Genomic DNA, 22527 nt, shown 5'->3' with positions numbered 1-22527 from the left:
GTTTCCGGCAACTAGGAGACAAAATATTTATCTGGCAATATTGTCTTGAAAGAAACAAAACAAAGCCATCTTGTACAAATTTTTGAGCTCTCTTAAGAGAGAACAATAAAAAAGATCTAATGAGCAATAATGTACGAAGCGAGCCCTCTACCAATACTACAGTTCAGCACTTTTGTATGCTACATAAATAGTGTAGTAAATCGTAGAATTACTGATAGTATTGGTAGTGTTGGCAGGGAAAGAAACATAAATGAATGTGTAAGAGAGAAACTGGGAGCCGGTGACTTCTTTTTGTTTGTTTGGTTGTTTGTTTTGGACGTAATTAGAATTGCAGTGTTAGTCCAGTGTGCATTTTATATCCTTACAAAATATAAACTGGATTGTAAAGTAATAAAAACTAGTTGATCATGTAACTTCTGCACTTTCATGTAACCAAAGCAATTACTTTCAATGCAAGTACAGTTTACATGCATACACGTAAAAATGTATATGATTATTGTTGATATTTTGTATTCAATGGAATGTTCCTAAGGCAAGAGTTTCCTGTTATTATTGATAAATGAGAAAGTCATTTATGAATAACAGAAACATATTTTATATAAGTTTGACGAAATTTTGATGTGATGTTTGACATACTTTTATTTGGCATTTTTTTCTGTTTTACCTTTTGCTTGAGAAAATTGCATATTCTGCTGCTGTGTGATAAATCTATCTTGTTTCCTTTATTTTTATTACAATATCCCTCTCGCTAGAAATTATCAGTTTTTTAAAAAAAAGTCTCAATTAAACATTGACAAGTTAAATTTTGCTATAAGAACTTTTATTGTTAAGTAACAGACAGGAATATAACTATGAAGAACAAAAATGTTCCGTAGGTTATGGGGCCATGTGTATATCCTCCCTCAGTTCTAGATGGTTTACCACTTCTGATTTTTAGCTGAGTCAGCTAAGACATTGGTTGCATATGTAAAGAAAGAAATCGTTATGAGGTAATGCCCGATAGGTATGCAACACACCTAATGTGCGGGTAGTGCGGGTATAACCTTAACTGACCAAAGCTCTTAGGAAAACTACTGTAGTCTACGAAACTTCCTGGCAGATTAAAACTGTTTGCCGGACTGAGACTTGATCTCAGGACCTTTGCCTTTTTCAGGCAAGTGCTCTACTGACTGAGATACCCAAGCACGACTCGCGACCCGTCTTCACTGATTTAATTCGGCCAGTACCTCGTTTCCTACCTTCCAAACTTCACAGAAGCTCTCCTGCAAACCTTGCAGAACTAGCACTCCTGGAAGAAAGGATACTGCGGAGATTGCCACAACCAGGGGGATGTTTCCAGAATGAAGCATTTTAATCTGTGAGGAAGTTTCATAACAGCGCACACTCCTTTGCAGAGTGAAAATTTCATTCTGGGAACATCCCTCAGGCTGTGGCCAAACAAAGTCTCCACAATATCCTCTCTTCCAGGAGTGCTGGTTCTGCAAAGTTCGCAGGAGAGCTTCTCCGAAGTTTGAAAGGTAGGAGATGAGGTATTAATGGAATTAAAGCTGCGAGGACAGGTCGTGAGTCATGCTTGGGTAGCTCAGTCGGTAGAGCACTTGCTCGCAAAAGGCAAAGGTCCCGAGTTTGATTCTCGGTTCTGCACACAATTTTAATATGCCAGGAAGTTTCATATCAGCACACACTCCACTGCGGAGTGAAAATTTTATTCTGGAAATACTGTAGTCTACACTTAAGTTACGAAAGTCTGTGGTAGCCTACATTAGCTTTACAGCTCTGTTAGCCCACTTTTACAAAAAAAAAGTGTGTTCTGCAGGCTTCTTAAAATCATTTTCATTAGAAAGACAATATTCAAAGCCATCAAAAAAAGTTGGTTTGGTTGGGCAATGCAGTGTGCAACAACAAAGTAAAAGCACTATGAAAAAACACCTATGTTCCACCTGTACTCAAATCAAATCTGTCATCATTAATTATGCTTTGCAGTCATTTAATACACTGTGGGGAAGGTAATATAAAAATTTCTGATGAATGGGAAAGCTCGAGTCAGAAGAACTGGAAAAAGTACAAAAAAAGGAGGACATTTTTGTTGTGACCCTTCATGACATATTTGAGGTAGTTCTGCTGTAATAACTACAGAATCAAAGTAATTATAAACTTCAAAATTTAACTATCCATTACCAAGGCACTGGAGATAATGGTAGCAAAATTGTTGCAGAATACCTTTAACACACATTCTATTAACTGCCTTCAAGTTTTACATCACTGTCACATTGCGTTAATTTTGGTGAAGTTCATAGCAGTCTGCCGGACATTTTTTGGAAAAGGATTCACGTTAATGAGAATTTTGAAACTGTTTTCTACTTTGTGGTGCTATTCATGTGGGTCATTCCATGTCAGTTCAACCAATTTGAGAAAAATATTCCAGCTGATAGTCTCAGATTTGGCTGAAATTTAACACACCAATGCTACCAAGTGTGGAACACTCATGTACAAAATTTTAAGTTCCCCTGCCAATTAGTTCCAGAATTATGGGTTGTGAAAGAATGTGGCGTGACCTGGAAATTGCAACCCGCATCTGGCAATCTATATTCAGACCCAACTTCAGTTCTTAATAACTTTGGAACTATTCCACACAGTCCAGTGAAGTTTTTACAACCCAGTAACATCCACTTAGAGAACACACTCCATGAATCAAAACACCAACAACATATTTCTGAGGGAAAATAAAAAATTACAAAATGTGATTTAAAAAATGTAATACGTTAAAAGGTACATATTGTAGGTGCCCTCTATACCAAATATAATTCACTCAAAAAGGGTATTAATTTTTTGTGGTAAGCTTAATGTGGCCTAAACACACACAGAACTCATCTTGCCCATATCAGTCACACAAACAGAGTTACATGCACACGAAAATACAAAAATTTGAAAAATTACCTGAAAAACATGGATTTTCTAAGTGTGGTAGCACAAAAGGGACAACTGATATCCAAGCCAAATTTCAAACACTGCATAAGTAGACCATAATATAACATGTGGAAAAATTTCATCTTGTTATTGCAAGGCATTTGTGTACAATAAAAGTTGACAGAGATGTATTTGGTTACGTTTCTTTTAACACGATTTAGCAAGTAATAGTGATGATGCAGACAGCTTGTTTCAGATAAAGCTGGAGCAATTGTTGGGAACCATTAGGCAACAGAAAGTTAAACAATGGTAGTTTTCAGGGACAGAATGAGTCATTGTCACGCAGGAACAACAAAGGAAACAAGCAACAATTACAGGTTACTCATGTTTTTAAGATTCTAGTTCAGACTAGTCTGTACTGTTGTGGAAAGTCAGTATGGAGGCAGAAGAGTGTACTAGTGGTGCTTTTGTTCAAGCAAGTTGCAGTATTGGTAGAGCACAAGCATCTGAATGTCATAAAACAACGTATGGAACAAAATGTGGCATTCACTCTGTACTGTATGATCTGGATGAATAGGACCAAGATTTGTTGCTATGGACATCCGGGATACACCCTGTGGGCACAAGAAGTATAGTTCCAGGAAACTTTAGTGTTTGTTTTCATCATATGAAAGTGTTTCTGGATAAGTATTCCTTCCTACAAAGAAGTTGTTTTGATCCATTTCGGATACATAAGAAGACAGTGAAGTGTAGCCTCAGAGAAATTGATATCAAATCAGTATTGAAAGTGAATCAGTGCATGGGACTTTACATGAAACCAGGACAAAAGTTATGTTCCAGGTGTGTTACACTGCTAAAAAATGAAGAATATTCAGATAATTTACATGACAGTGACGAAGAGTATCAGTCACCTACAACCACAGTGGATGAGCAATTAAATATTTCAGTGACTGCTCTTGGTTTGTCTCCCATGAAGACACACAAAGTTGGGAGAAGAGACAGGCCCAGCTATGGTAGAAGAAAACTACAAGAAGCTCAAATGGAATTAAAACGCAAAATAGCTGACACACTAATGGTGGAAGAGGAAGAACTATCTGCTTCAAAGGAACAGAAATAATGCCAGAATTGCTCTGATTTGGACAGAATTGTGCATGATTTGAAAGAAAAATGTGCCATATCCACATGCCAGAAAAAAGTAGCTATTCTTACCCTTGCAGCTTCCAGCTGGGCTATTGACTAAACTGCAAAGGAATTCAATGTTTCGACATATATGGTAAAGCAAGCTAGGAAAATAAAAGCAACCCAAGGAGTGCTTCCACAACTTCAGCAGGCTCAGGGTAAGCAATTGAGTTCAGAAATAAAGATGCTAGTGTCGGAGTTTTATGAAAATAATGACTACAGCTGAATAATGCCAGGAAAAAAGACTATGTAATGGTGAAAATGGGAAATGTATGTGTACAGATGCAAAAAAGACTGTTGCTATGCAACATATCAGAACTATATGTAGAATTCAAGGAAGAGTATCCCTATACCAAAGTAGGTTTATAATCTTTCTTCAATCTTCAGCCAAAATGGGTTGTGCCTACAAGTGCAAGGGGCACACACAATGTTTGTGTATGTGAGACCCATCAAAATGCTAAGCTGATGTTTGCTGCTATAAAGGATCGTGGTCTGGATTACAAAGGTGCAATGAAGCTGCTAGTGTGTGACATCAGTTCCTACCAGTGCATGATACACAGGTGTGAAAAGTGTCCTGGTAAGGCAGTCTTGCAGAACACATGAATAACAAACTGTATGGTGAACTCCTTATGGATGACAATGAACTTGTTTCTTATAAACATTGAACACACATGGATCGCACAAGTCTTGAAACAAAGCAAAGTACAGTGGAAGATGTTGTTGAAATGTGTTGTCAAAAAACGGACAAACTTACCACACACAGCTTCACAGCAACAGCACAATCAGCTTATCTCCAGTTTTGTAAGGATAATTTGAAACAAGATGAAATTATAGTAATACTAGACTTTTCTGAAAATTATGCATTTATAGTTCAAGATGCCATCCAAGGATATCATTGGGAAACAGTCAAGCAACTCTCCAGCCATTTGCGATTCACTATAGAAGTGAATCAGGTGATGTGTCTCTCATGAACCTGCGCATTTTTAATGACTGTTTAATTCATGATGCCATTACAGTTCATGCCCACATTCGCACTGTCATGGCATATTGGGGCAACTGTAAAAATCTCAAAAATTTATGCATGCATTACCATGATTTTCAGATTCACACACAATGGAATTTTTTCACTACAAGTCATGGTAAAAATATATGTGATGGTATTGGTGCTACCATTAAGCGCATGGCATCACGAGCTAGTCTGCAGCACCCTACAGAAGGTCACATTCTAACACCTCTTCAGTTATTTACCTGGGTACAGAAAAATATCTCTGGCATACAATCATTCGATGTTTCAAAAGATAGGTGAAATCAGTCGAAGAGTTTCTGAAAAGCAGACTAGAACATGTTAAAACTGTTGCAGGCACAAGGAGCCATCATCACTTATCTCTAGCGGACTCTGACAATGTGCAGGTGAGCAGACTGTCCAACTATAACTATAGGTTCATGCACAACATGTGTCTTCACAGTGTGTATGACTCAGGATTCAGAAGCAAAAGCAGCAACATACAACCAGGTTGCTATGTTATTGCTGTTTATGATGACAAATGGTACTTAGGATGTATTGCAGAGTGCTGTGAAGCAGAAGGTGATGTATTTGTGAACTATATGGCACCGGCAGGACCAGCAAGATCATTTCATTGGCCACATTTGGCAGACAGCTGTTGGATTCCTTTTGAACATATTCTTATGACAGTTCCAGTTCCTACCACAGTGTCAGGAATACAGTACAATTTGCCACTGAATGTACAGAGTACAGTAGCTAAAGTGTGGGAGAACTTCTGTTCGAAGCACAATCGACTGGTTTTTAGAAGTTAAGGTGCAGTAAATATTAATGATAGGTTATGTTAATGTCTTTATGTTATTGCTTAGTGATTAAACAGTTGTGGGAGAGGATAAGAAGGGGCAGAACAGTTTACGATATGTTTTTACAAAATTGTGTTGTGAAACAATGGCCACATCACCAAATACATCTGTCAACTTCCATTGTACACAAATGTCTTGCAATAACATGCTGAAATTTTGAGATATATATCATTATGGTGTACTTATGCAGTGTGTGAAATTTGGCTTGGATACCACTTTTCCCTTTTGTGCTACCACACTTAAAAAATCCATGTTTTTCTGGTAATTTTTCAAATTTTTGTATTTTCATGTGCATGTAACTCAGTTTTTGTGACTGATATGGGCATGATGAGTTCTGTGTGTGTTTAGGCCACATTAAGCTCACCACCAAAAAATTATACCCTTTTTGAGTGAATTATATTTGGCATGGAGGGCACCTACAATAGGTACCTTTTAATGTATCACATTTTGTAATTTTTTATTTTCCCTCAGAAATATGTTATTGGTGTTTTGATTCATGGAGTGTGTTCTCTAAATGGAAGTTACTGGGTTGTAAAAACTTCACTGGACTGTGTGGAATAGTTCCAAAGTTATTAAGACCTGAAGTTGGGTCTGAATATAGATTGCCAGATGCGGGTTGCAATTTCCGGGTCACGCCACCTTCTTTCACAAGTCATAATTCTGGAACTAATTGGAAGAGGAAACTAATACTTTGTACATGAGTGTTCCACACATGGTAGAATTAGTGTACTGAATTTCAGTCAAATCTGAGACTATGAGCTGGAGCCCCTGATTGAACTGATATGGAATGACCCATGTGCAAGTTTAATTCCAATCTGAAGTGTGGCAAATTTCTGTCCAAATAGTTTGCAGTTTACGTGGGACATGAAAATTTTTATAAATGTGTTGCTATAGTCTCTATTGGCTTAACCACTGCTGGTTTCTTTTAAAGTGAGAAAACCAGCATCCCCATCACCACAGGGCCAGGCCCAAAGCTATGCAATAGCAGCCACAGGTAGGTTTCCTTACCAAATGATCCCAAGCCTGATATGGTTCTGTTTCTGCAGGGTTCCAAGTCTTGATGATACATTTTAAGTGCCCCAGGCCAAAGCTAGAAGATATTTCTTTAAGATCTTAACCTTATCTTTACTCAAAGATACTTGAATTTTTTAGAGGTTTCATTAAATTTCTGTTGAATATTGCAAGAAAAACCATACTGCCAACAAGATGATACCTCTGCCACTGCTGCAGTAAGTTCAACAGTGTGCTGTTCTGGAACCCAGCATTTGTCATTCCGTGATGGCCAATACAAATGACTTTGCTGGACCATGCGGGTGCACAAAACTTATTTGTGTCCTGCTCAGAGGTAAAGATGTTTCCAATCCACCACTCTTTTTCATAAATGCATGCTGCATATTGTCCTGGCTTGAGGTTTGATGTTAATATACCTTCTTCATTACATTCACTAATTTTGACCAAAAAAAGGTGATGCATTATTTCAAAACTCTACTGATCTGCACTATTGTTTCATCAGTTGGCAAAAAATTGTGATTTTCCTCTAGTTCCTGCCAGAGTATGCCATGTTTAAAACTCTTCTTGTGAGTTTTTATTTTGTTCAATTTCTTCTTTGGCGATGGAAGCAAATTTAATGCTCTCAGTGCAGGAGCCAAGCACATTTATAGGTGCAAGAATCTGCCTATTGGCTGGCTGTTGCACACTTGCGCTTGCTGCTAATTACATTGTTCTACCCCCCCAGTTCCACCACAGGATGATTTTCCATGACATGTAGCAAAAAAATTCCATTGTGCCATATTTCTAGTCCTTTTTATGATAGCACACATTGAGAAATTTTTTGAAAGTTTTGTTTTGTATGCTGGAGCAATCACTGAAATAATGGATGTGGAAAATCTGAACAAACTGTATTTTACCTATTTGATTAGATCGTTGACAAAAGCCTGGGCAACAATTGTGTCATGTCACAGACAGTCACTAGCTACACAAAAACTGATAGATTGGGGAAATAAATGACAAATGGATGGATAGTTGCTTGAATATTTTCCCAGTAAAATCCTTGCATTGCATCCTGAATGATAAATGAATGATTTTTGGCAAAATCTATTAGGATTATGTCTTCCTTCAGGCCAAATTTAAGGGCTGTAATATGCAAACATTGATGTTTGGTGCTGTAATGATGGCATGACAGACTTCAAATTTTTATTCCTACTATTTAGTAAGTCATTCACTGCCATTTGCTTTGTGTCCAGAGTGTCCTGTTTGATATTGATCTATTAATTATATGCAATAATTTCCTGTGGATCATGCTGTATGATGTAGCTAACAACTGCGTATGCGTAGTTTCGGGTCCAGTACAATTGTCTCAACAATCTAGCGTGCGTTCTTTAAATTCCAGACTGCAAACTGCCATGCTGAGAAGCTCAAGCAATTATCTAAATTGTAAGAGGTGATTAAAGTGATTAAACAGTTTCCATGTGAGGGCACTGCTTCAGCATATATGAAATGTAGCACAACTCTGATGTGGGTATATAAACACCAACATGCAGACAAGAAATTAGTGTGGTGTGCTTATCTTTGCAACTTGCGTGTGGTAAATGTGGAAATGTTAACTATGGTGACATTATTACCAAATGTGTCTGAACAGGACCAATCTGTTGCTATTCTTTTCCTGGCTGCTGAATGACAAAACTCAAGTGGACATCCATTGGGGAATGAAGACTGTGCATGAGCCAGCATATATGTTGAAAACCATTATTTTGGAACAGTATGCCAAGTTCCATGATTCAACACAAGATGCTGATCGCTCTGGGGGGCCAGCCTTTTTTAAGGCCTGGAAGGGTCGACGATTCCTGTCAGAAGAGGCTGTGCCGCAGGCTGTTACGGACTGCTTCATGCAGCAGTTCATGGTGTTTTACCAAATGGGTAACATCAACCTGATGCGTTAGTGGAGTGATTGCCTTAACGCACAAGAGGATTTTGTTTTATTCGCATGTTGTTTCTGGACTGTATGGTCTTTGAACAGAAACTTTATTATCACCCCTTATATTATGGAGTGGAAAAAAAAAGAAAATACTGTCTTTGCTATTGGGTTCTTGATGTTCTTTAATTTTAAAAAAAATAATAATTTTGTAGAGCTCAACACTTAAAAAAAGTGTTTTTTTTTTTTCTTTTTTTAAATTCAAGCTCACTACCTGTCCATTAGAACTTCTGATTTTACTTTCCCCTGATACTACTAAACAATTGTAAAATATAATAAAATATGTAAGATTTAATTGGAGTGTCAGCAAAATATGGGTGTATTTTCTCTATTCCTTTACCTGACCATTGTCTTTTACACTTCATTTGCTACCGTTACAAAACAAGATCTAGTTTTTTAGTACTTAAGAATATGATCTTTCTAATGAAAACAGTGTAAAAGTGTTTGGAGAAACTGTTTTTACAAGTGGGCTGAAATTACCCTTTAGTCTCCTTTTACAATAATTTTGAACTTTTTCTAGTGGCTGTTTTTTTCCTCAGCCAAATTTTCTTAAAATTGTATGAATGAGAATTGTTTATTAAATCTTTTTTATTATTCCCCCTTAGAGAGCATAAAAAATTGTACAAGGCAGCTTAGTTTTGTTTCCTGCAAGAAAATATTGCTGGAGATATTTTGTCTCAAAGTTGCTGAAAACTCAGGGGTGCATTGTTGAAAGCTGCATTACAGGGCCAAACAGATGACTACTATCTCTGCAAGTATTACATTGATGAATGTAAAACTTTGCCAAAGGCTGTGCTCGAAACTCTGTCTGGGCATTCCGAATGTGTCTTGCAGCTGGATGGTGCTGGGCACACTCTTGTATCACCACTAGTGTGGGATTCTGTGCCAAACTAAGCTGGTTTCCTCTGTACCTACTGACCAGATTCCCTTGAATCCTTATGTCTGTGGAGTCCCGTATAAAAGTTGCCCCAATATCCGGTTGCCCGGTATAGCACCTTGGTGTTGTGAAAGTCACAAATGAGGTCTTCCTTTATTTTATCATCTGCTATTGCTGATTTCTCTGTTTGTCCCAGTCAAATGTGTTATAACCTTTAATCACCATTAATTGCGTGGATATTCAAACACACTCACTTAGAAACAATAGCTGGTTACATGATAACAACTCAGTATCTCTTATTCGACTGCCGTGCCGTGACATGCAGCTGGCGCCGTTCGTAGCTAGGTGGCGCTCCCGCACTCAATCGAGTTGTGGAACGCCTCTATCGCCGTTTGCGCGTACTGTTGTGGCGGCGCTGTTATATGTCGTGGCACTGTCACAACTCTTTTCCCCCCTTGAAAAAAAAAAAAAACACTCACTTCCTCGGAGACATGGACAGTGCGGAGACATCCATGGCCTCTTGTGAGGCCCCGAGAAGATCCCGCGGAGAGACACGAGAGTATGGTCGAAAATGTCCAGGACGGAAGCTCGTGCGTGGAACATGCCTCCTGGACGAGATGATGGGTGAAAACTCCGGAGCAGCATCCATAGGTGTCGTGGACCTGGGGGTGTGCTCCAGCGAGATGGGTCCTGGAGAAGGCGGCGTCGCGACTGGGGCCGGTTCCGGCGTACTCGGAAACGGTAGCGACGGCGGCTGCATCAACACATACGGCAGATTGGCAGCGGCGACAGGACTGGCTTCTCGGGCTGGTGGAGGCGAAGGAAGGGGCGGTGGCACCGACGTGGCCACCACTCGTGGGTGCATCTGGTCGTAATGGTGAACAACCATGCCATCGTCCGTACGTATTTCACAAAGCCGGCGTCCGCGAAGAGCCTTGACCACCCCTGGAATCCATTTAGGGCGAGATCCATACCCTCGTGCCCACATGTCGGCACCCATCGAGTATTTTCCCGCACTAGGGGACACAGTACGAGGCCTGACAGGGTGAAGCAGGTGCAGTAGAGTGCGCGGTTGGCGGCCATGCAAGAGTTCAGCAGGGCTGCGATCACCCAGAGGCGTGAAGCGATAAGAACTCAGAAATTGCAGCAGAGCGTCATCTGTGGAAAAATCACTAAGGAATTTTTTCATCTGGCTTTTGAAAGTGCGGACAAGGCGCTCGACCTCCCCATTCGATTGCGGATGGAAGGGCGGTGCTGTAACATGATGAATCCCTTGTCCAGTACAAAAATCACGGAAGGCCTGCGAAGAGAACTGAGGGCCATTGTCCGTGACGATCGTGGATGGAAGTCCTTCTAGCGCAAAGATTTTGGACAAAGCCAGCGTCGTCGCCACAGTGGTGGGCGACGGACATCAAACAACAAACAGAAACTTCGAGAAGGCATCAATCAACAGTAGCCAATAAGTACCGAGGAAGGGGCCGGCAAAGTCAGCGTGCACCCGTTCCCATGGCTGCGCCGGATCAGGCCACGAGGTGCAGCCAGTTCTTGAGCACACTGATCACACGCAGCAACCATGTGGGTGATGTCCGAATCAATACCGGGCCAATAAACGTGCCTGCGGGCCAGGCACTTAGTCCGAGAAATACCCCAATGGCCTTCATGCAACAGTTTGAGAACATCTTTGCGAAGAGAGGCTGGCACCACGACCCGTGGAGATGCGCCATCCATGGCCAGAAGAACAACACCATCCCGAACAGACAGACGATGGCGCAAGGCATGGTAGTTGCGAAGGTGATCCGATGCCTGGCCCTGGGTCCTGTCCAGCCAACCCCGTTGAACAAAACCGATCACCTGATGCAGGACCGGGTCCTGCGCAGTAGCCGATGCGACCTGCGAACCTGTAAGTGGAAAACCCTCGACCGCATGACGTTCCTCCTCATCAATGTGGAAGCAGAGTAGTTCATCACGATCGAAAACCGGGTCGGGGCCCATCGGCAATCGCGACAATGCGTCAGCCATGGCGTGCTGGGCCGTGGGGCGATAGTGAATCTCATAGTGAAAACGAGACAAGTATAAGGCCCAACGTTGCAGGCGGTGAGCTGCCTTATCCGGAAGCGGCGCCAATGGGCTGAACAGAGAGACCAGCGGCTTGTGGTCGGTGATGAGGTGAAACTTAGAACCATACAAAAAAACGCTGAACTTTTTTAGAGCATAAATGATAGCGAGCGCATCCTTTTCAATTTGAGAGTAACGTCGTTGCGCATCGTTGAGGGTCTTGGAAGCATAGGCAATGGGTCGTTCCGACCCATCCTCATACCGATGGGCGAGAACAGCCCCTAGGCCATACTGTGACGCGTCAGGTGCCAGAACCAAGTGCTGACCCGGACAGAATGTGGCAAGACAAGGCGCCGACTGCAAATGAGCCTTCAGGCGGACAAAAGCCTGCTCACACTCGTTGGACCAATAGAAAGGGACGTTTTTTCGTAACAGCTGATGCAGAGGATGAGCTACCGCCGCTGCGGATGGAATGAATTTGTGATAATAAGCAATCTTGCCTAGAAACCCTGAAGTTCTTTGACCGTAGACGGCCGGGGTAGAGCGTTAATGGCTGCAATGTGCTGACATAGAGGACATATACCCTCACGGGACAAGTGGAAACCAAGATACACAATGGAGGGTTGGAAGAACTGTGACTTGTCCAGATTGCACCTCAACCCAGCCGAATGCAAAATCCGAAACAGTGAACGCAAATTGCGAAGGTGCTCCTCAGTGGAGCCCCCGTGACAACAATGTCATCCAGATAGTTTATGCAGCCGGGAACGGAAGCCGTGAACTGTTCCAAAAACCGCTAAAAATGGCCGGCGCGCTAGTGACGCCAAATGGTAACCGCTGGTACTGATACAACCCACAAGGAGTGTTGATGACGAGAAATTCCTTGGAAGAAGCATCCAACGGCAACTGATGGTATGCCTCTGATAAGTCAAGTTTGGAAAAGAACTGGCCCCCAGCGAGCTTGGTAAATAACTCCTCAGGACGGGGAAGAGGATAAGTGTCAATGAGGCTCTGAGCGTTGACAGTGGCTTTAAAATCACCACACAATCGCAGACTCCCATTTGGCTTAGAAACCACCACGATTGGCGATGCCCATTCGCTGGAGGTAACAGGAAGGAGAATCCCTGAAGCTGTTAACCTGTCTATCTCAGTCTTGACAGATGCACGCAATGCTACCGGAATAGGGTGTGCCCGGAAAAACTTAGGGCGAGCTGTAGGTTTAAGAGTAATGTGGGCTTCAAAATCCTTGGCACAACCCAGACCAGCAGAGAACACGGACGAAAATTCAGAACACAATCCATCCAGCTGTTGATACGGAATATCCTCAGATTTGAGGTGCTCATCATCATTAACGGAGAACCTGAACAACTGGAAAGCATCATAACCGAACAGGTTTTCAGTGCCCGCATGATCCACCACATAAAACGTGAGGGGCCTAACAACAGACTTGTAGGCAGTGGAAGCATCAAACTGGCCAATGATAGGAATTTTCTGTTTAGTATAAGTTCTCAGATTTCGCATAACTGGAGACAAGGGAGGGGAGCCCAACTCCAAATACATGCGAGAATTAATGAGAGTTACTGCAGAGCCAGTGTCCACTTGCATGCGAATGTCTGTATCCAGAACACGAACAGTAACAATCAACCTATTTGTTTGAGAAAGCACACAGTTAACATCCATGTCCGATGCCTCATCCTCGTTGACAGGAACTTTAGGGGACTGACACACAGAAGCAATGTGGCCTTTTTTCCTACATGAATTACACGTGGCCCAACGATTTGGACACGCGGCCCTGTCATGCTGTACGAAACAACGTGGATAAGAAGGAAGTGTGGAACGAACCTACTTCTGTGGTTGCTGTTGTTGCTGCGAGCGTTGTGGCCCAACATGACATTGTTTACGCGAGTGAACCGCCGCCACATCTTCGTTCTCCTGTGAAACAGGCAAATTGTCCATGTCGAAAGTTGATTGTACAGCGCCTACATCACACCACGCGTCTATTTGCGCGCCAGTAGCGTGAGACACTTCAAAGGATTGAGCGATGCTTAGAACTTCCGACAACGACGGGTTTGGCAGTTGTAGGGCACGTTGCCGAACTTCTTTATCAGGAGCAAGCCGTAGAATAGCATCCCTGACCATTGAAACAGCATAAGACTCATGATGAGTGTCCGTGATAAACTGACATTTCCTACTCAGACCGTGTAGTTCCGCCGCCCAAGCCCGGTAAGATTGATGGGGCTGTTTACGACACCGGTAGAACGCCACGCGGGCGGCAACGACGTGGGTTTTTTTTTTTTCGGTAATAGTTAGACAATAAGTCACACATTTCTTGGAAGGACAGAGAGGCAGGTTCCCGCAGAGGGGCTAACTGAGGTAGCAGCTGATAGATCCCTGGGGAAATCCAAGATAGAAATAACGACTTACACATAGTAGTGTCGACAACGCCGAAAGCCAAGAAGTGTTGCCGCAAACGCTTCTCATAATCCTCCCAGTCTTCAGCGGCCGCGTCGTAAGGAGGGAATGGAGGCGGAGAAGAGGGAGACAGACGATGAGTAAGCGACGTCGATAACGCCTGAATAGCAGCCGTCAGCTGTGTTTGTTGTTCAATGAGCGCTTGCATAAGCTGTTCCATGTCTGCCCCGTGACGAACACACAAATCCACAACGCAGTGAAAATATCTGACCCCATCGCCAAAAAGTGTTATAACCTTTAATCACCATTAATTGCGTGGATATTCAAACACACTCACTTAGAACAATAGCTGGTTACATGATAACAACTCAGTATCTCTTATTCGACTGCCGTGCCGTGACATGCGGCCGGCGCCGTTCGTAGCTAGGTGGCGCTCCCGCGCTCAGCTGAGTTGCGGAGCGCCTCTATCGCTGTTTGCGCGTACTGTCGTGGCGGCACTGTTAAATGTCGTGGCACTGTCACAACAATATGTGCCTGGTGTCATCTCACAGAGTTTCAAGATACACACTGCATTTGATTAATGTATATGTGGCCACATTCACAAGACATGCTGTATATTCCAGGCACATTCAATTTTAGTGGTTCTTTCACAGAGCCAAGGTGTTCTTTTGTCATAGGCACTGGTTGGAAGACAGTTTTTATGTTGGATTTTTCAAGCACCTCACAATATTTACTGAGAGTGTTCCCAAGTAAGGAAGTAAAGTGTGTCTCTTGTCTTCTTTCTCCTTGTCCCAGTTGGCTGCATCTTTTCTCTTCTTGAGTGCCTACTAATCATTATTTCATTGCCTCAGACATTGTAATTCAGCTGGGAGGCTTTCTTTATTGAACATCAAACGTGCCCTATGTACCAGGATGGTTTGCAGTTTCTGCTATTGTGTTGGATGGTGGCAGCTCATTGCAAGCAGCTATAAGTCTGTGTGTGTCTTCTTCCTATATAATGGATGTACTGGCAAAGAAGAAGGCAGATGGTACATGCCATGCTCTATCCGATGCATCTGGAATGCCCTTACAGAGATTATAGAACAATCTCTTGCATGCTTGCTGTTCCCACCACTGCAGCTTCACTCCCCTCCCCATGTGCCCACTGAAATGGACAGTACCAAGCTGTCTGCAACCATTTAGAGGGGGCACACTGCTCGTATAAATATTATGGCATCTGCAGTACCAGAACGCGTTGATTATGATCCACTTCGAAACCATGTAGTATTTTAAGACTGCCAACTGTGTGGAAATCCAAGTGCTTTCCGTCAGGAGTATTACACCAGGAAAGTGTACATTCATAGCAAAACAGGCATTAACATGTGTAATTATGATATTTGGACTCTCTTGTTAGTATGAGATGTAGTGAAATAGTGTTCATGGGAACCTGACCTACAGCTCTTCAGCTAATGGTAGTTCAAGACTCCTGTAGATTTTACAAGAAGTTTGGTCATGACATTTCTTTCCTATAATTATATCTTCTGTGAAAACTCTTAGAAGGTTGGTAATGAATTCTATCATTGGCGTATGTGGTCTTTATTGACTCAGTCAAGACTGCATTCATTTTCAGAATTTGTCAACAATCACTTATTTGTGTTGTTCCAAATTGACTTTCTGCTTGTGTTGTAAATAGAGTTTAACACTAAAACTAATACAGTTAAATTTAACTTTAATCATCAACTGTCAGATTTTATTCATCTACATGAATTATGCTGTGAATATTTGAAAATTTGTATTATTTTTGCACTTTTGTGTTTTCAGCTAGTAATTTTATATTGATCTCCTTTTTTAATTTTAGTTTATTGGGGATGAGCTAGAAATGCAGTTTAGAAGTTGTCAAACTTTGCTAATGAAAGTGTGAAATAAGCAGCAGACTAACAAGCATTTCTTTTTAGGACACTCTATTTAGCTTGTGATGGAGGCAAACTGGCTTCTGCTGCTTCCACAGCTACATACAAAGGCAGCCAAGAACTTCTGAAGTCTGCTAATTTGTTGTTCAGCACACTTGAGCCGTGCTACATTTGGGTCTATTTGGGTACCCTGTTTGATAAAGCTTGTGGTGCTCAAGCAGCTGTTGACACAGCAAAGATCTCACAACCTGTGGATTTGAAAGTTAATGATGAAGTGAAATCTGTTGGTCAAGGACAACCAAATCTCCTAGAGGTAGAGTATGTTTGAGTTTATTTACCTGAATAGTGGGTTGGAACTTTGGAATTGGGTTGTAATTGTGCCATTGCTGTATATGTACTGTCTACTTGTAGAAATTGAGCATATGTTTGAAATTTATAGACATTCAAACATTGTAGCATTTAGCATTAACAGGTAATATGAACATAAAGAAGGTCACTGAGCCTTGCAGATAACCAGGGAGCTAGCTGTATCACTGGTAGTCAGTGCCACTTTGAGGTAGGTAAGGTAAAGCTTTCATCAGTCCAAGGGTTGGTTTGAATGCTGAAGCACTTTACTGGGCATGGTCCTATTGGAAATGGTATTCCTTACCTTCCTCCAAATTTTAAACTGACCTACCTGTACTGACCATTTAACACGGTCCCCAAACCAACATGCAACTCGGCATTTTCCATATTAACCAACCTTGGTGGATGTGAAATAAGTGATAAGTGACAGATAAAAATCCTAAAGCTGGCCAGTGTTTAAACCCCATACCTATGGACCCATTGTCAGTCACCTATCCTCTAAGGCACACCTACTTCAAGATAAATAAATAAAAACAGCAAGATACTTGACAGGGTAAATGAAACAGATTTCTCAAAAGGGAATAATAACTTATTACAGTAGTTCACAGTGAATGATGCTGTATTATAGCAATATTTTATACATCTGAATGTTGTAATATGACACGTGAGTTACAAAACACCCTAAGATAAGCAGTAACCTTTCTTGCAGATATCAAGTACCATTCCATGACGAGCAATCAAAAAATGTGAGGGATACTGACAAGTAATGCTCATTTCTTGACTTATACCAAGATAAATAAAAACAACAAGATACTTGACAGAATAAATGAAACAGATTTCTCAAAAGGGAATAATAAGTTATTACAGTAGTTCACAATGAATGATGCTGTATTATATTGATATTTTATGCATCTGAATGTTGTAATATGACAAGTGAGTTACAAAACACCCTAAGATAAGAAGTAACCTCTCTTGCAGATATCAAGTACCATCCCATGACGAGAAATCAAAAAATGTGAGGGATACTGACACGTAATGCTCATTTCTTGAGTTATACACAGATAACCTCAGCAGTTTGGTCCCATAGGGACTTACTTCTTGAATTATACAGAGAGGAATGCTTTGGAACACCACGTATTACGAATGGGTAGCGAAGAAGGAATAGAACAACAGAGAGGAATAAGAAGAGACATACTGCTTTTGTCATGGCTAGTAAATTTCTATGAAAACTGCAAAAATGTATATTTTTAATAACCCTATATTTGTCAAGGAATAATTCATCATACCAGTACATTAATTCCTCTGTAGTGTAGCTTCAGTGTCACTGTTGTTATGTATCTGAACAACATTTACAGTCTCATTATTAATATTGCCTCAGTGGTGACAAAACCCTAAGTAACAGGTGTGGTTGTCATTGTCAACCCTACAAAAATATTCAGCCCCAAGTGGGTATCTATCCAAAACAGAGGCAGTCAATACAGACACATGGGCTAAGCAATAACAAATAATTGCTTAAGTGCTCAATATGGCTTGTAACAAGCACATTTGCAGCAGCTTAAAAGTTAAGTAAGGTCATATGTAAATAAGGCAAGTGGCAAGATCTGATTCATTGCCATATGTTGGGAAGTACGACACCATCATCAAGGAAGTATGTGTACAAACCACTAGTGAGAACAACACTGCAACACAGTCAAATGTGTGTGCTCTTAAGCACACATACATGTTGTATGTCTGCTTCTGCAAAACAGCTTGTATTAGTCACAAACATTTACAATTAAAGCACAGAAACTGTTTTGTTGTCTTACTTGTGGATGCCAAGGAATTGGTGGTTCTATGATGGAGAGCATTATAATAAGGTATACATGTAGTGTTTGACAAACCTATTTTACTTATCTTGAATTCCAGTAGCAAAATCCAGATCACAGAAACTGCTTTGTCGTCCTGCTTCTGAATCCCAAGGAATTGGTGGATTCTGTGTAGAGAGCAAAATAATCCCATTGGCCATACTTTAACTAAGCGGCTTGTTAGAGGTTGCTTCCTATCAGCTGAAGGCTATACTACTTTCCTATTTGATGTCCCGAGCAAGAGTGGCCGAGCTCACGCTAGAGGCTTGTTGCAAGCCGCAGAGTGGCGCTAGTCTCGACTTGCGGTTACAGCGATACTAGTATGGACCGCAGTCGATAACTGCAACCCCTAACAAGTGTGGTATTGAATATTTGATACCACACAGATAAAGTTCTTGAGCCAGGCTGTGTTGGCATATATACAGCAATAACGGGGGCTGAGTGTCAAGACACAACGATTAGGCTAGACAGTCACAACTAACTGAACTGACAGATGCAACTTGCAGTGTTCTTTTAAGTCTGATCTGTGGCAGCACTGGCTCTGTGGGCTGAGAAGACTGTGTCTTACAGCTGGCCACAGATTGCTGGTACAGTCACATGGTTGCTTCCAACATGTAAACATGCACTGGCTGGATGTGGTTTCAGTACTGAATGATGCCACAAAAACTAATAGCACCTGACTCTTCTGGAAATACACAGAACAAAAGACTTCTGACCTCATGGTTAAAACAGTACTCTGAATGATTGTTGAATAACTCACATGTCATTTCTGAAGGACACTGTTTGTAGGTTTGGCTGGGAAATGCTGAGATGCAAATTGCGTTCTCTGTGCACCCATATGTCGTCAGTTAATTCACTTAAAACGCAGCAATCAATTGAATGATGATCAAAGATAGTCCCACATTAAGTGTATATGTAAATCAGTGAGCTAGCCAATATTGTCAGAAGATAACAATGAAGCTCAAATCACAGTCCAGGAATAAACCAATCACCGCAGGGTCATAATCAGTTGTTAGAATGGACATTGGCTCTTGGACAAGTGACAGGGCAGTCTTCAGCCACCCTTAAATGTATTGCAGTTGTTCTGTTTTGTCACATGACCGGGTGGCAGCAGATGTATCTTTTGCACCACACTTACTGGACTCGGTGGATGTATTCATAATTATATCGTTTGATCCATTGATACGTCAGGTGGGATTACAATGGTATTTTCAGAACATTATATTATGGCTAAGGAAATGCTCAACAATTTCAGTAGTAGGTGCAAAATGAAAAATCATGCTTGTTTGGAAGCAGCTTACTGTCAGAGTTAGAAGAATGAGTTCCTTTTCCAAAAGCTTGTGCTTGTGTGCGTGTGTGTGGTGCCAGTTGGGTCTGTCAGTAGATAGGGTTTCACTAGGCATGGCCTGCACCTCAATAGGTATGGAAAGGGGAGGCTGGCAAAGCTTATAGGTGACAGTGTAGTTGGTAGTGGTCGAATCACTCATGGAAAATTTCCTGTATTAGTTGGTGTTAGAGCTGATAGGTATACCTGCTTAAAGGAAGTCCCTCTATCTAAGGACTCACCTTCAGAGGATGTCATGTTTCCAAGTAGAGAAGGAGTTAGTATATTTCATCAAAATATGAGGTATTAGATATAAAGTTAGTGAACTGTTTATAGATGTTGACTCGAAATTATTGGTATGTCAGAGCACCACTTAAATAATTTGACAATTCAGAGGCTTCCATTACCAGGATACAGATTATGCTGACTGTTTTTCAAGGAGTTCCTTTTGGGGTGAGGTAGTGGCTATGTACATAACAAACAGTATTCCATTGAGTCCATAGGGCTATCACAGCACTGCACTGAACAGGTATTTGAATGTTGTGCAGGGGCAGTTGAATTTAGTGAAACTAAACTTCTAACTGTTGTTGTTGTTGTTTGTAGGTGCCCTAATTCTGACTCCAGAGTGTTTCTGCTCAAGCTAGAGAGGGTTCTTAACTCACTTTGTAGGAAGTACCAGAAATTAGTTATATGTGGTGACTTCAGTATTAATTTTGTATATGATGGTGCAAGAAAAAGGATGTTGGTAGATCCCCTAAATTCATATGATCTGATACAGACTGTGTTTTTTTCCAACTAGGGTGCAGGGGAACAGTAGCATAGCCATGGACAATATTTATATTCATTCTTCATTACTAGATGGGCATTCTGTTAGTAAAAGGGTGAATGGCTTATCAGATCATGATTCACAAGTTTTAACACTAAAAGGCTTTTGTACTCAAACAGATGTCACATGTAATTACAAGTTAATGCAACAGCAATAGAGAGTTTTTTAAACCTTGTCAAGGAACAAGAGTGGCAGGATGTTTATAGTGCCAATAACATAGATGATAAATATAATGCTTTCCTTAACACATTTCTCACGCTCTTTGAGAGTTGCTGTCCATTAGAACATTCTAGCAGTAGTAGTCAGCTCGTGTGGCTGACTAGTGGGATGGGATATCGTGTATAACAAAGAGGAAATTATATCAAAATGTTAGAAGTAGTCACATTCAAGCCCATTACAAATAGTATTGTAAGGTGCTTAAAAATGTCATTAGGAAGGCAAAGAGAACGTGGTATGAGAATAGAATAGGTAAGTTGCAGGATAAAATTAAAACCGTGTGGTCGGTTGTGAAGGAAGTGTCTGGTCACCTGCACAAGGTCGACAATATAAAGTTAGTTCATAGTAAAAATATTTCTGTTACTGATAACTCAGATATATGTACAGTATTTAACAATCATTTTCTCAGCGTTGCTGGTGAATTAAGTAAAAATTTAGTTTCTACAGGGAATCGTGTAACTTTCTTGGCAAATGCCTCTTCCGAAATTGATGTCCGAAATACTCCTCTGTGATACAGCCAAGGGGGAGTTCGAGTCAATAATTAAATCACTGAAGACTAAGGACTCTCATGGTTATGATGGAGTGCCTTGAAGAATATTAAAGTACTGTGCTGCACGTGTTAGCCCTGTACTTAGCCATATTTGTAATTTTCCCTTTAGGAATGGTCAGTTTCCTGTACGATTAAAGTACTCAGTAATAAAGCTGCTTTACAAAAATGGAGAAAGGGATAACGTAGACAATTTTTGGCCTGTTTCTATGCCATTAGTGTTTGCTAAAATTATTGAAAAAGCTGTATATGTAAGGACAGTTGATCATTTTATATCCCACGATTTGCTATCAAATGTACAGTTGGGCTTTAGAAGTTGTTTAATAACTGAAAATGCTAGATTCTCTTTTCTCTATGAGGTACTGGGTGGGTTAAATAAAAGGTTTTGAATGCTAGGCATATTTTTTGATTTAACTAAGGCGTTTGATTGTGTTTATCACAAAATATTGCTCCCGAAGTTGAACCATTACGGAATACAGGGAGTAGTTCCCAATTGGTTCACTTCTTACTTTAGCAACAGACAGCAAAAGTTCCTTATTCACAATGTTGAGAATGGCTGTGATGTTGGGGTCTGAGTGGGGTACGGTCAAGTAGGGGGTGCCCCATGGATCAATGTTGGGTGCACTCCTGTTCCTTATTTATATAAATGATATGCCCTCTAGTATTATGGGTAACTCTAAAATATTTCTGTTTGATGGTGACATTAGATTGGTAGTAAAGGATGTTGTGTGCAACATTGGCTGGGTTTCAAATAGTGCAGTTCATGACCAAAGTTCATGGCTTGTAGAAAATAAACTAATGCTAAATGACTGTAAGACTCAGTCTTTACGGTTTCTAACACACAATTGAACAAAACCTGAGATTTTAATTTCACAGAACAAGCATATAATTAGTGAAACTGAACAGTTCAAATTTCTAGGTGTTCAGATAGATAGTAAACTGTAGTGGAAAGCCCATGTTCAAGATCTTGTTCAAAGACTTAGTGCTGCCATTTGTACTATTCGAACGATATCTGAAGTGAGTGATCGTTCGACACGAAAATTAGTCTGCTTTGCTTATTTTAATTCGCTTATGTCATATGGTATTATATTTTGAGGTAACTCTTCCCATTATAAAAAGATATTTTTGGCTTAGAAACAGGCGGTTCAGGCAATAAGTGTTGTAAGTTCACGAACCCCTTGTCGACCCCTGTTCATGATTCTGGGTATTTTGACATTGGCCTCTCAGTATATATATTCCTTACTGTCATTTCTTGTTAACAATATTAGCTTATTC

General features: G+C 40.9%; 1 protein-coding gene across 1 annotated transcript in view; it reads left to right on the top strand.

Annotated features, from left to right (window-relative positions):
• LOC126160489 (protein dopey-1 homolog) overlaps positions 1-22527 on the top strand; it is a 328138-nt gene that overhangs the window by 22287 nt on the left and 283324 nt on the right. The window contains exon 9 of the mRNA XM_049916952.1: positions 16196-16463. Coding sequence (XP_049772909.1) covers positions 16196-16463 — 268 coding nt within the window. The remainder of the gene's footprint in view (positions 1-16195; positions 16464-22527) is intronic.

The sequence above is a fragment of the Schistocerca cancellata genome, chromosome 1 (assembly GCF_023864275.1).
Source record: "Schistocerca cancellata isolate TAMUIC-IGC-003103 chromosome 1, iqSchCanc2.1, whole genome shotgun sequence".
In the NCBI taxonomy this organism is placed as follows: Eukaryota; Metazoa; Arthropoda; class Insecta; order Orthoptera; family Acrididae; genus Schistocerca; species Schistocerca cancellata.
Note: the sequence above shows the minus strand (reverse complement) of the source record. Positions and strands in the feature narration are given on the sequence as shown.